The sequence below is a fragment of the Physella acuta genome, unplaced genomic scaffold, assembly GCF_028476545.2.
Source record: "Physella acuta isolate Inbredline_101_S28 unplaced genomic scaffold, ASM2847654v3 ptg000830l, whole genome shotgun sequence".
In the NCBI taxonomy this organism is placed as follows: domain Eukaryota; kingdom Metazoa; phylum Mollusca; class Gastropoda; family Physidae; genus Physella; species Physella acuta.
The window spans coordinates 268,277-281,830 of NW_026732348.1; the positions used below are offsets into that span (position 1 = coordinate 268,277).

General features: G+C 40.9%; 1 protein-coding gene across 1 annotated transcript in view; it reads right to left on the bottom strand.

The window, feature by feature from the left end:
- Positions 1–13,283, bottom strand: part of LOC131951816 (large neutral amino acids transporter small subunit 1) — a 29,518-nt gene extending 16,235 nt beyond the window's left edge. Inside the window, exons 1-3 of the mRNA XM_059314218.1 lie at positions 12,945–13,283; positions 9,358–9,516; positions 2,413–2,548 (exon numbers count right to left, since the gene is read on the bottom strand). Coding sequence (XP_059170201.1) covers positions 2,413–2,548; positions 9,358–9,516; positions 12,945–13,187 — 538 coding nt within the window. The 5' untranslated portion in view covers positions 13,188–13,283. The remainder of the gene's footprint in view (positions 1–2,412; positions 2,549–9,357; positions 9,517–12,944) is intronic.
- Positions 13,284–13,554: the final 271 nt, after the last annotated feature.

Consider the following 13,554-nt stretch of genomic DNA (forward strand, 5'->3'; position numbering starts at 1 on the left):
ATCTAACACCAAAATAACGCTATTCTCCGAGCCCCCATAATCTTATAACTAAGCTAACAGATAATAGACACTAAAGCAGTGGTTCTTAACTTTTTTTTGTGGTACCGAACCCCACTAGTTTCTTATGCGCATTCATTGAACCCTTTTCAATAATTCTATTGTTCGTTCTGACAAAATCCGATCGTGATTCATTTAAGTCGGGCGTGTGTCTTGGTCAACGCCGAACCCCTGAGACTGGCTCGCCGAACCCCTGGTGTTTAATCGAGCCCAGGTTAAGAACCACTGCACTAACGAAACCCCCACCCCCATCTCATTAATAGCAATAAGCCACGCTAATATATTGCACAATACTATCTTCCATTTCTTACTTAGCAGATTCAGCCCAATAAAAAAATTCGGCTCATTTAAAAACACGAATCTACATAGCGAAAAAAAAACGACGAAACAAACAAGATATCGGACTACAACTAGCGGGAAACCCCAGACGTAGATAGCTCACGGTGTTAAAATCTCATGCATATAAAACAGGCGACTCGGCGTGGGGGTAGCACACACGCTCAGCCGTTCTCGATACATTCTGATCAAGTCGCTTGCCGCGCAAAACAACAAAACAATCACTGGTGTGGGTCAGTTTTGTGTGTGTGGGAGGAGTGTGGGGGAGGGGAATCGTCCGCATGGAGGTGGGTGTAGGGGGAATCATCAACCAAAGGCGTAGCTACCCATTCCGGCGCCCAGGACGAACTATTAATTGTGTGCCCCCCCCCCCCCTTCCATCAAAATTATATTTATTCATGTTAGTGAAAAAGCGCCCCCCACCCAGTTGAAAAAATTGGTGGCGCTTTTTTCCAGTCACTAACTTTAGCTATGATGCCACACTTTGAATGAGTATAATTCAATACTTCAGCTTAAAAGGACTTCTTAATTTCTTTTCAACCCCCTTTGGCGCTTCATTAAGCGGCCGCCCCACCCACCCTCCCCTAGCTACGCCACTGTCATCAACGTCAGTGTGTGATGGTATCGTCAGGGTGTATTTACATTTCATACGGCGGCTTACAATACTGTCTTTTTTTCGCTCGAATTCTAGTGAACTGATCATCAGAAATCATGTTTATCGTTTGATCAAGTAGCAAATAATCGATCAGTTACCACAGTAACAATACGTCTAGTGTCGACAAAGATAACCAATGAGGTCGGTAGGGGGTAGAGAACGGTGGGTGGGGGGAAAATGTAGCTAAGAAAAGGGAAATTGCCATCTACTAGGTGAGTACTGTCAGAAAATATCGCTTCCCTGGAATCAGATTTTCAAATTGAGCGAGGGATGGATTGGGCTTTGCCGTAAGTAGAAAGGGAGGGGGGGGGGGGGGTTCTAGCTTTTTATGACGAGGTGCGACCATAGAAGGGGAAGGGGGGTGGACTAAAATTTTCTGGTCAGTTTTGGATGATACATGATGGTGGCACAGCAAAAAAAAAACATTTTGGTTGTAGAGATTCTGTATGGAGCATGTATGTGATTGATGCAAGCGGCAAGGACCGTTAATAACAAGACAAGCGGGTGTTAACATTACAAATGGCTTCCAAAAACTGTGAAAACACTTAACTGACAGCCATCTAATGTATTATGTAATGTCTTTTAAAAAACGGACAGAAGTAACTAAGATAACTTATCAGGTCAAGCATGACGCACTGCTCTCAACAGTACACGCCTCCAACTTAATTTAATAGTTTTTAATAGCGTTTTTGTTTTTCTACACTACTTGCTAATTATACTGCAGCACTTTAAAAAAAAACAGAAGGAAAAATCATCAATTTCTATTTAATTCTATAAGTGGACTGTAATTTAATGTGACTAAAGTACTACGTCTGATTAGCTCAGATTTTAAAATAGCACACCGGAAGTTGATGGTTTGATTACAGATGAGGACAAAAAGGGCAGACTGGTTGGTACAGAGGGCAGAAAGGGCAGACTTACTGGCACATGGATGGCGGTTTGGGCAGAAGGCAGACTGACTAATACAGGGGAGGGCAGCATCAGAGTTTTTCCCAGGGATCTCTTCGGGGGTGGGGCGAAGTAGGTCTACCCCCCCCCCCCGAACGAAATGGAATTTATATAGAAAATATATACTTTTAACAGTGTTCGCCCCCCCCCCCCGGAAATTTGTCCGCCCCCCCCCCCCCCTGGAGAAAAAAAGTCTGGAAGATACACTGGGCAGCACGGGTTGGGAAGACCTACTGGCACATGGAAGGTGATATTGGCAGAGGGAGGGAAGAGACAGTAAGGGCAGAAAAGGCTGACTTACTGGCAGAAGGAGGGCAGTATTTGCAGAAGGAGGGCAGAAGGAGGGCAGAAAAGGCAGACTTAATGGCACATAGAGGGCAGTATGGGCAGACAGAGGGCAGAAAGGGCAGACTTACTGATACAGAGGGCGGCCAGAAGTCGGGTGGCCACCTGCGGGGGGTTGCAGTCCGGGAAGATGGGCTGGAGCATGTAGTAGGCGAAGGTCAAGGCCACGATGGCCTGCGCCGTCGGCCTGATCACAATCAAGTTCACCTGGAGAAAAAGGGAAAATCTTATCACAATCAAGTTCACCTGGAGAAAAAAGGAAAATCTGATCACAATCAAGTTCACCTGGAGAAAAAGGAAAATGATGACAATCAAGTTCACCTGGAGAAAAAAGGAAAAATCTGATCACAATCAAGTTCACCTGGAGAAAAAAGGAAAATGATCACAATCAAGTTCACCTGGAGAAAAAGGAAAATCTGATCACAATCAAGTTCACCTGGAGAAAAAAGGAAAATGATCACAATCAAGTTCACCTGGAGAAAAAGGAAAATCAGTCATTCACATTTTTTTGTAAAACAAATTTCCGTCATTTAAACGCAGGAATTACTCTTGTTTTATTTAGTAGCAACTGATTTAATTTTGTTGAGTTAGTTCCTCTCAAAGTCTTGCCGACATTTTTAACTATACGCGGCAGAAAACTAGGCCTACGTGAAGTACTTTAGATCTACTTTTTTTAAAATGATAATCTGGTCGACGTTTTATATAGGATCTATCATAAAGTTGACGTTCTAAACTCAAATGGCATGTCAAATTGTGTAACTGTATTAGGGAGGGGGGCGAATAATTCAAGAATGATGCAACGACTAAATAACTGAAAAACTGCTAAAGAACCCTAACCAGATTTTCTTCCAGGCATCTCTTCGCCCCCCCCCCCCTCCCCGAAAAAAAAATCGACCGCCCCCCGAACGATATGAAATTTATATAATTTATATAGAAAATATATACTTTTAACAGTGTCCGCCCCCCCCCCCCCCGAAAATTTCAAGTGCCCCCCCCCCCCCCGGAGAAAAAAGTCTGGAAGAAACACTGACCCTAACCCAAACTCTAAACCTACATCTAACCCTGGTCCTGACACTAGCCTTAACCCTAGCCCTAACTTATCCCTACATGGGTGGGGGGAGGAGTAAATGTCAAGAGACGTGGAGGGGGAGGGGGGTAATAGCTTCGGGGATTATGCCCGGGATGGGATAATTGACGGGGAGAGTGTCATGTCCTGCTCCCGGATAAACATTAAGTAACAAGAAGACGTATGCATTGTAGCTCAGGTATTAAAATGATGCAGCTCAAACTAGAGATACGGTCTGTGGGCAATAATAAATCCACGCTCAATAATAAATCGCACGCTCAAGGCTACGGCTAAGTTTATGACACTGCAGACTCTAAACACGTCACGAGAAAAAGACAATTGTGTTGGATATAAGAGATGGGAATCTTTTTTCGTTTTTAAATCTGCCTGAAACCCTTTTTTTTTTTCCTTTACTGATTGCGCGAGATTGGTGACCTAGTGACTGCAGATCTCCGAAATGCATCATGGGTGCAAAATTAGCCACACCCCGACCTCCACCTAGAGGTTTAAAAAAAAACACGCTACTGTATTAAATGAATACAGATTAATAATTATGCATCAAAGTCAAATTTTATGTCAGACGGCATTGTCAACGGGTCTTGGCCCACGTGCAAAGTTTGAAACGAATCGGTCAGTTAGAAGTGGTCGAAATTACGCTCGGCAGTTTCGATCCATGACGGAAGAAGACAAAAAGGCACTTCAAAGGCAAGTATGCGGAAGCAAGTTAAATATAAGCTTGTAAAAATAACCCAGCGCTACTTGACATCACTACAACAAAGAGGGATACTTAACAGATAGGATAAGTGACTATCTAGATATTTCAGCTCCTCCCCCTCCCCCTCCTCCTATCCCACAGAGGGGTTAAAAACTACATGGACCCCTTTAATAAAGACTTCAAAGCATACAGCGTTTTCTATATTTAACAATACCGTGCTATAATTTCTATATTCGTGACGAACTTGAACCATATACGAGTCGATATTGACCTGCAGCTATGTGAGGGCATCCACTAGCACCTGTTACATAGATAAAAAAAAACAGGATTCAGCAAACAGCTTTCGTCCGTATCAAACGGTTTTCACAATTACAATAACAACTCTTAACACAAGGGGAGAGCCACGCTACAGTTAACACGCCAACAATGTCGCTATGAATCGATGCTAGACCAATATTTAAATTAGGAGACCGTAAAAATAACATATGACGTCAAGCTGTGTTAAACGGTCGGACTGTCTTTATTGTAATGGTCTTCTAGCTGTGTTGAGTGGATATATAACTTGAATATAAATTACAAACGATCCTCAGTTTGGCACATTCCAACATGCATTTTATTAAACACAATAACCCATTACACTTTTTTTTAAAAATAGGTCTACATGTATCCATAGATAAAGGAGATTTACACCCACCCCTCCCCCACCTATTGGCACAAGTCACAAAAAACCCAACCGACCCCCCCCCCCCCCCCCCCCATCATCCACACAAAAGATAGCGTAACAATGCGCCTAAACCAACCCTTTCCGAGTAGCCAAATCCTAAAGAAAATAAACTTTTTCTTCATTTTATTTAAACTTTAAAAGTAACTCCTGTCACACTCTTTCCCCCCCCCCCCCCCCTCGGATGGATTATCTTTTTTGACACCAAAGTCCGAATTCCTCGCCACAAGGAGTGAGAAGACCCGTTATACAACAACAATGGGAGGATTGTTACCGAGTGCTTGGCTGACAGCAGTCCCCACTTTCTTCCCCCCCCCCCTCCGCCCCCCCCCCCCTAAATAAAAAAATTCTTTTGTTGTTTTTTTTTTCATTAATTTCCCACAACCCAAAACAATTCTTGTAACTGAAAAGAATCGAATATTAGTCTCCACGCGTGATCCGAACCTTCTCTGACCAAATGCAGCGGTTCTCAACCTTTTTGAAGGTATCGAGCCCCAGCAGTTTCTTATGCGGATTCGACGAACCCTTCCTAATAGTGTGCTATAGTCCGCCGCCACAAAATCCGATCGTGAATCATATGATTCGGGTTTGTGTCTTGACCTCCGCCGAATCCTAAAGACTAACTCATCGAACCCTTAAGACACTGATCTCCTATGACTTACTCACCGAACCCCTTAAGACTAACTCACCGAACCCCTAAGACTAACTCACCGAAACCCCTAAGACTAACTCAACGAACCCTTAAGACTAAATCACCGAACCCCTCAGACACCGAACTCCTAAGACTAACTCACCGAATTCCTAAGACACTGAACCCCTAAGACTAACTCACCAAACCCCTAACACTCACCAAACCCCTAAGACTAACTCATCGAACCCCTAAGACACCGAACCCCTAAGACTAACTCACCAAACCCCTAACACTCACCAAACCCATAAGACTAACTCGCCGAACCCCTAAGACTAACTCACCGAACCCCTAAGACTAACTCACCAAACCCCTAACACTCACCAAACCCATAAGACTAACTCACCGATCTACTGGGGTTCGATCTAACCCAAGTTTAAGAACCACTGATCCAGCACATCCTACAGATAAGGACAGTGTCAGACACGACTCGAATTACAAAACCGCTGTCTTCATTATTTATTTTTTTAGTAGGACAACCTTGACCTCTCGTCTAATGAATGTAAAAAAAAAATTTTTTAAACTGCCGAGTCCCAAATATCTCGACAGCTGTGTGGGCAAAGAGATTTTTTTGTGTTGAATACATTTACCTTGTTCTCAAAATCTGGACACTCATTAACCTGGTTTTGAAAATGTGGAAAAATTTAACTTGTTTTGAAAATGTAGAAAAATTTACCTTGTTTTGAATATGTGGAAAGATTTAACTTGTTTTCAAAATGTGGAAAAATTTACCTTGTTTTGAAAATGTGGAAATATTTAACTTGTTTTGAAAATATGGAAACATTTAATTTGATTTGAAAATGTGAACACAGTTACCTTGTTTTGTAAATGTGGACAGGTGCTACATAGAAGGAGATGATATATCGAACGCAATAAAATCGCAAGTATCGAAGACAAGACCCCAGTGATAAACTGTGTGTGGTGCCCGCAGATCATGAGACCATAGTCCAATTTGTCCAAGAAGTTGGACTAGTTGTCTGGATCCTCCGATATAAATATAACTAAGAAAGAAGAAGATAAGATCAGGAATTGATGTATTTTTTTTAAAAAGTCAAGTTTCCTTTTCAGACTTAACGATCCAAAGGGGAGATGAAGTAGAGCTCACATGTTTCTTGACCTCGGCAAGAAGGGATGGTGTGGTCAGCACTATGCCCAGTCATCTCTTTATTTTTTCCTTAACAAAAGTCGGGTAACCATTGATTTATTGAAGTACATCAAATATAAAAACTATAACCTAATGGTGAGGGGGTACATTGACGCCCACTTAACCTGTACGGAGAGGGGTACACTTAACGGTCAATCTAATTTAAACACAATTATCGCGACTATTCTCACGGGTCCAATTAAAACTATTTGCCACTTCATGCAAACCCTTATCAGTGCTAGCTACCCTGCAGGCCAATAAAGCGGATGAAGTAGAGTTCATCTGTTTCTGTGACCTAGGTTTATAAAGGGCTAGTGCGGAATACAGCGGACTGTCATTTTCCATAACGTGAGTCAGGTACCCATCATAGCTGGGTGGACTCAGGTACGTGCTACACACTCGAACCCGGGATCCGAACTCGAGATTTTCGGGTCTGCAGTCATAATCTTACCATCCAACCACACCGTACCTTGCCACCACTCCATCCATACCGTTATAAGTATCTTAGCTACCCTGGGGGGCCAATGAGGCAGTTGAAGTAGAGTTCATGTTTCAGACACCGCGGCATATAAAAGGGATAGTGCAGTCAGTTCTATGAACAGAGGCCTGTGCTGTCCCTCAGGTACCCACTATAGCTGGGTGAACCCAGAAAAGGTCCTCCGGCCGTGACCCCAGGATCTGAACTCGAGACTCTCTGGGCAAGCAGTCGTGAGCTCTACCACCCCACCCATATGTTAGTAAATGACAGTTCACTTAGTCCATGTGAGAGATTAAATTTCCTTTTTTTAAAGCCGGGCTTAAAGGTTACAGTGGAGAAAAACAAAACAAGCAATTATTCTAATAGAGCTTAACCCAAAAAAACCACCCAGAAAGCACAGGTCAGGGTTACAGTCTAGAAGATTCTTCCCACACAATACCGGCAAGGTGTCAAAGCCAAGGATAATCCCAACACTTTAATAATCCACAATTTTATTTAACCATGACCACCTGTTACATGAATTAAACAGGACACCCCTCCCACCATGCCCCCCCCCCCCGCCATTAGCGACGCCCACATAAGGGTGATAGGACGACTATTTACAGCCCATCAACGTGGCATTCAAATTTACGTATTTACATTTGTGTGGGCGGCGATGGACATGAAAGAAAAACTGTTTATAACTGTTCAATGCATACACTATCAATTTGCCAATACCTACTGTCCTAATTATTTTTTTAAAGTAATAGCAGGAGTGCATTTAGCTTTAGACTGAAGTTATGAGGCGCCCATGAAACTATATATTATATATATATATATAAATATATATATAAATATATATATATATATATATATATATATATATATATATATATATATATATATAATCCAAGGATTGTTTATATATTGCAAAATATACAAGTCATTTTGTGCCTTTAAAATTCAGGGTACCATGGCAGTGTTTCTTCCAGACTTTTTTCTCCGGGGATGGGGGTACTTGAAATTTTCGGGGGGGGGGGGGGGGGGGGGCGGACTAATATTTCGGGGGAGCGGATACTGTTAAAAGTATATATTTTCTATATAAATTTAATTTCGTTCGGGGGGGGGGGGGGGGCGGTAGAATTTCTTCGATAGACCCCCCCCCTCCCCCCGCAGACATGCCTGGAAGAAACTCTGCATGGGCGTAATTCGAGTTTGGATATAAATACATGCAGTATATCAACTATAATACTGAGTTTATTAAATACCATAAAAGCCATCGCAATGTAAAAAAAAATGCAAATATTATTCTTCATATTTAAAAAAAAAAACAGCCGTAAAACAAACTGGTGACATTTTATTTTAACATTAGGTCGTCAGAATATTAGAAAGAAAAAACATAGAGCTAATGCATTTAAGGCACCGTGTTCGATTAATTGTATCCCTTGTAAATATGTAAATATGAATACGTTTTTTATTAGTTTAATTACGAAATAAGTTGTGTTAGAGTCACTATTTAATCTAGAATATGAAGTAGCAGTTTTATTTAAGATGGTGTTTGAGATTTGTTTAAGGTTGGATTTTGATTAAAAATCGAGGCTCCACCGAATTAAGCAGTATCTGTCTGATATTCGGGCGTGTACCTAACAGAGTTTCTTTCAGACATTTTTTCTCCGGGAGAGAGGGGGGGGGCACAGTGGCATAACTTATATTTCCCAAGGGAGAAGATATATTTTTTTTCTATACATTCTATATGTTTGTTTCGTCCGGGGGTGGGAGTTGCTCGGGGGGGGGGGGGGGGGCAGTGTCCCCGGATAGAGGCCTAAAAGAAACTCTCGTACCAAATATTAGCTATCTGGCAGAAATAGGGGCGGGTAACAGAGTTTATTTGTATATGTAGTTACATCCAGTTTATCAATGCGTTTCTGACAAATGTTAGAGTACACAGCTAATAATGGGTTAACAAACATGTAGAGATATATTTATTAGGTGCTGGGTGTCTATAGTAAAAACACGAACATTATGCATCGAAAAGGTATTTTTTTTTACCCCAGTGTAACAGTACATGAAATCATTATATAATTAAATAAAATGTGATTTATTGCTTTATTATGTTGTTAATTAGGTTAAATGAAAAACTTGTTTAAAAAAGCGATAAGGCCCGCACTAATTGACGTTCCAATTAAGGTGCTAATTTTAGCGTTAAAAAGTCCACGTCTACTTACCCACAGCTGCAGAAAAGCCATGAGCGGCCCGAACGCCTCCCTGATGTAAGCGTAGTCGCCACCCGACCGCGTGATGGTGGTCCCCAGTTCGGCGTAACACAGGGCGCCGATCAGGGAGATGAGACCACACGCACACCAGACCACCAGACATAGGCCCACCTGTGGTAAAAAGGGGGTGGTGACAAAATAATTTTAGATGTAGGGAGTCAGTTCTAGATTAAGACATTAGTAGAAATTCAATTTTTTAAAGAAAATTTAAAAAAAAAAACGATGTGGTGTCACCCTGTGGTAAAAAGGGGGGGGGGAGAGAGGGGTGACAAAATAATTTCAGATGTGGGGGTCAGTTATAGATAAAGACATTAATAGAAATTCATTTTTTTTAAAGAATTTTTTTTTTTAAAAAGCCATTTGGTATCACCCTGTGGTAAGAAGAGAAGGGTGGGGGTGACAAAATAATTTTAGATGTTGGGGTCAGTTCTAGATTAAGACATAAGTAGAAATTCATTTTTTTTTAAATTAAAAAAACGATTTAGTGTCACCGTGTAAACGGTGTCAACGGGTGCAAACCGCACCCCACAGCCCCGCCTTGTGACGCTACTGCCCATAGTCTAGGCGCCTTGAGCGGTTCTTGCCTAATATTTAGATACTTGTAGGCCTATACAAGCGTTAAAGTTGCTCGGAATCTAGATTGCCTCGAAGGCTTATACAAGTGACTTGCACAAAATCTAGATCCATTGCAGGCTTATAAAGTGGCTAAAGCTGCCAAACATCTAGATATCTCAAGGCTTAAACAAGTGACTTTCTCAGAATCTGAAGTTGCCAAAAAATCTAAATGTATTGAAGACTTATACAGAGTGTTTAAACTTGTCCAAAGTCTAGATCCTTTGCAGGCTTATACAAGCGTTAAACTTGCCCAGAATCTAGCTCTAAATGCCTTGGGGGCTTATACAAGTGACTTGCCCAAAATCTAGATCCCTTGCATGTTTATACAAGCGTTAAACTTGCCCAGAATCTAGATGCTGTGAGGGCTTATACAAGTGCTTAAACTTGCCCAGAATCTAGTTGCCGTGAGGGCTTATACAAGTGCTTAAACTTGCCCAGAATCTAGTTGCCGTGAGGGCTTATACAAGCGTTAAACTTGCCCAGAATCTAGTTGCCATGAGGGCTTATACAAGTAAAGTCCTAGGGCTGGCCACAGGTAACTTGACCACGTCACATCATGCCAGGGGTCACGTCACGGAACTCGACACGGACGTGTTTATAAAATCTGATTGACAAGGGAACCGAGTGCACCTTTGATAGGTTGATTGAGTGTTATCTTTCAAATAAAGCTGCAGCTAAAAGTGTCAGGATTGTCAACCAATGGCTTTTATTAAAATAAAAAGGCAACAAGATATTCGGCAGCGCATCACATTGTTTGTGGACTTTTTTTCATGCTATCATCGCTGCTAATGTTAGTTTAGGGTCAATGCTTGAGTCAGGATTAAGGCTAGACCAGAGGCGTAGCGATGGGGGGGGGGGGGGGGGCGGGGGTACATATGTCCGCGGGCGCCGACCTTAGGGGGCGCCAAAATGGGTTGGAAAAACAAATTACAATCTCATTTTAGCTGCATTTTTGCTTTATATATATGTATATAAAATATATGAGGGGGGGGGGTGCAAATAGAAAGTTTGGGGGGGGGGGGGTGCAAATCGAAAATTGAAAGGTTGATCCCGAGGGGGCGCCAAATTGAAAGTTTGTCCCCGGGCGCCGGGAAGGGTCGCTACGCCTCGGGGCTAGACTAAGGTACATTAGTATAATGGATTTTTAAAAATTCGATTTTGTTCTGTCAACTCATTATTAAGGAACAAAATGTAAACACTCCGATTGTCAATGTCAGTGTATAACACAACTCAGCTTATGCAAAATCAAGGCAGCAATTGTGACGTCACTTCCTGTGGATGAAAGCCAAGACCCAGACACGTTTGGGTCTGAATAGTTTAGCATTGGAAAAATCGCATGTAAATAGCCAGATATCGTGATAGTGTCGGCTTGTTTGAAACATACGTCTGTAGAGAACTGACGTCCATGGTTAGGTTACGATCCATTTCTGTGTAGATATCAACCGTGCTTCGGTGTGGTGATACAGTGGGGGACATTAGGTCGAGTGATACCCGATGGGGTAACCCAGGTTGTTATCCCCCCCCCCCCCAGTGGGTTTTTTTCAGACTTTTTATATTCTTTGGGGAAGGAGGGCACTTGATTTTTTTTCGTGGAGGGGGGGGGGATACACTGGTAAAAGTATATATTATATAATTTCTATTTAAATTATATTTCGTTCAAGGAGGGGGGGCGGTAGACGCTGTTCCTCCCCCCCCCTAGGAGGTGCCTGAAAGAAACTACCCCCGCTGCCAACAACTACATGTAGGATATATTAAAAGAACTGAAATTTGGTGTCACCCTATGCCTAATGATAATAGATATGTACTGAGCTACTAAACTAACCGGAAAAAGCCAGACTATTATTGAAATTACTTATATTTCGTATTAAGTGAACTCCACTTCACTTGCCCCGAGGACCGTCATGTTCCAAAAAGGAACTTAATATTTCGTTTTGGTGTTACCCGGTGCGGACGTTACTATTAACTGTGCACAATGTTAAAAAAAACTATCAGCCGGGGGTGAGGACGAGACCTACTGCAAAATTAACAGAGAGAAAAGTAGCTTAATATTCTCAATAATTGGTAGGCCAGTCAACGACGGGGTGGTTGTGAAACTATGTCTTACTAGTAATTTACTTTGAAAACGTTGCTTTTTTTCCACTTTAATTAATAGGTGGATTTTTAAAAAATGTGTTCACAAATTCACGCCAGTTGGCAAAATGGGAAGGGGGGGGGGGTGATACAAATTGCAACTATATATATATATATATATATATATATATATATATATATATATATATATATATATATATATATATATATATATATATATATATATATATATATATATATATATATATATATATATATATATATATATATATACACTTCAAAATCGCACTTTGTGTTTAACAAATTTTATTCCTGAGCTCGGGTAACACCGAATAGGCCTATATCTATATAAACGCGAAATAAAGGCTAATATTTAGCTTCTAACATGACTTTTTTTTAAATTAAAAAATCACAATGTGTTGTCACTTTCTGAAATCACCGCTCCCCCTTGTCAAAAATCCCCCTCTCCCCCCCCCCCCCCAATTAGAAGTGTGACGTCATTTTTAATGATCCATCAAAAGTACATATTCCAAAAACAATGTTTCACTTGATACTAGACTAGATCTAGAATCTAGATCTAGATCTTCTAGATTTATATTCTAAATCTAGAAATCGGTGTTTATTATTTGAATTTGTGTAGATGTAGTCGAGTCTAGAACATTAGACTAGATCTAGATTTTTAAAAATCTACATCTAGATTTCTAGTACCTAGCTAGCTCTAGATCTAGTTCTGGTCCGTGATTTAGAGAAACCATTTATTATGCCATGCCTTATCTGCCAGAGCTGCAAAGCGAAGATAATTTAATTTATTAAAGAAATGTAGATCTACTTACGGAGCCCGTTTCCATTAATACTCCTTTAGGCGAAACAAATATTCCAGAACCAATTATTGTTCCCACAATTAATGTAACTCCATTCCATAGAGTTATTTTCTGTTTCAACCCCATTTTTTCATTAGCAACATCAGATTTCACATCAACATCACCAACCAGCTTAGGTTCCACCAAATCTGCTTTCTCCATGTTTTTATGAGAATCGATGTTATTTTCAGTGGTCAGTAAGGGTTCTGGCGGCATAATGTTACTAAGATTCTACACAAAATGAGAATGGGATGATATCTAAGCTAAATTATGAACCGATGACCACTGTCTATCCCCTTACGACAGCATGTTAGACCTAATGTTTTCGTGGTGTGCTTAACAGTGCTGACTCGCACTTGAACTGAACTACGGAAACACATTGTTACACTTTTAATAAATTATACAAATTAAAGTCATGACATTTAACGACGATTATTCAAAGCACTTAAATTACAGACGAAATATCAATTTAATTCAACTAGAATCTAGGCTGAAATAATCTTCTTGTAACTAATTAGATTTTTTGTTTTTATTTTTTTGGATAATAGTATTGTATTATAGAAATATATTACATTTTGGTGTT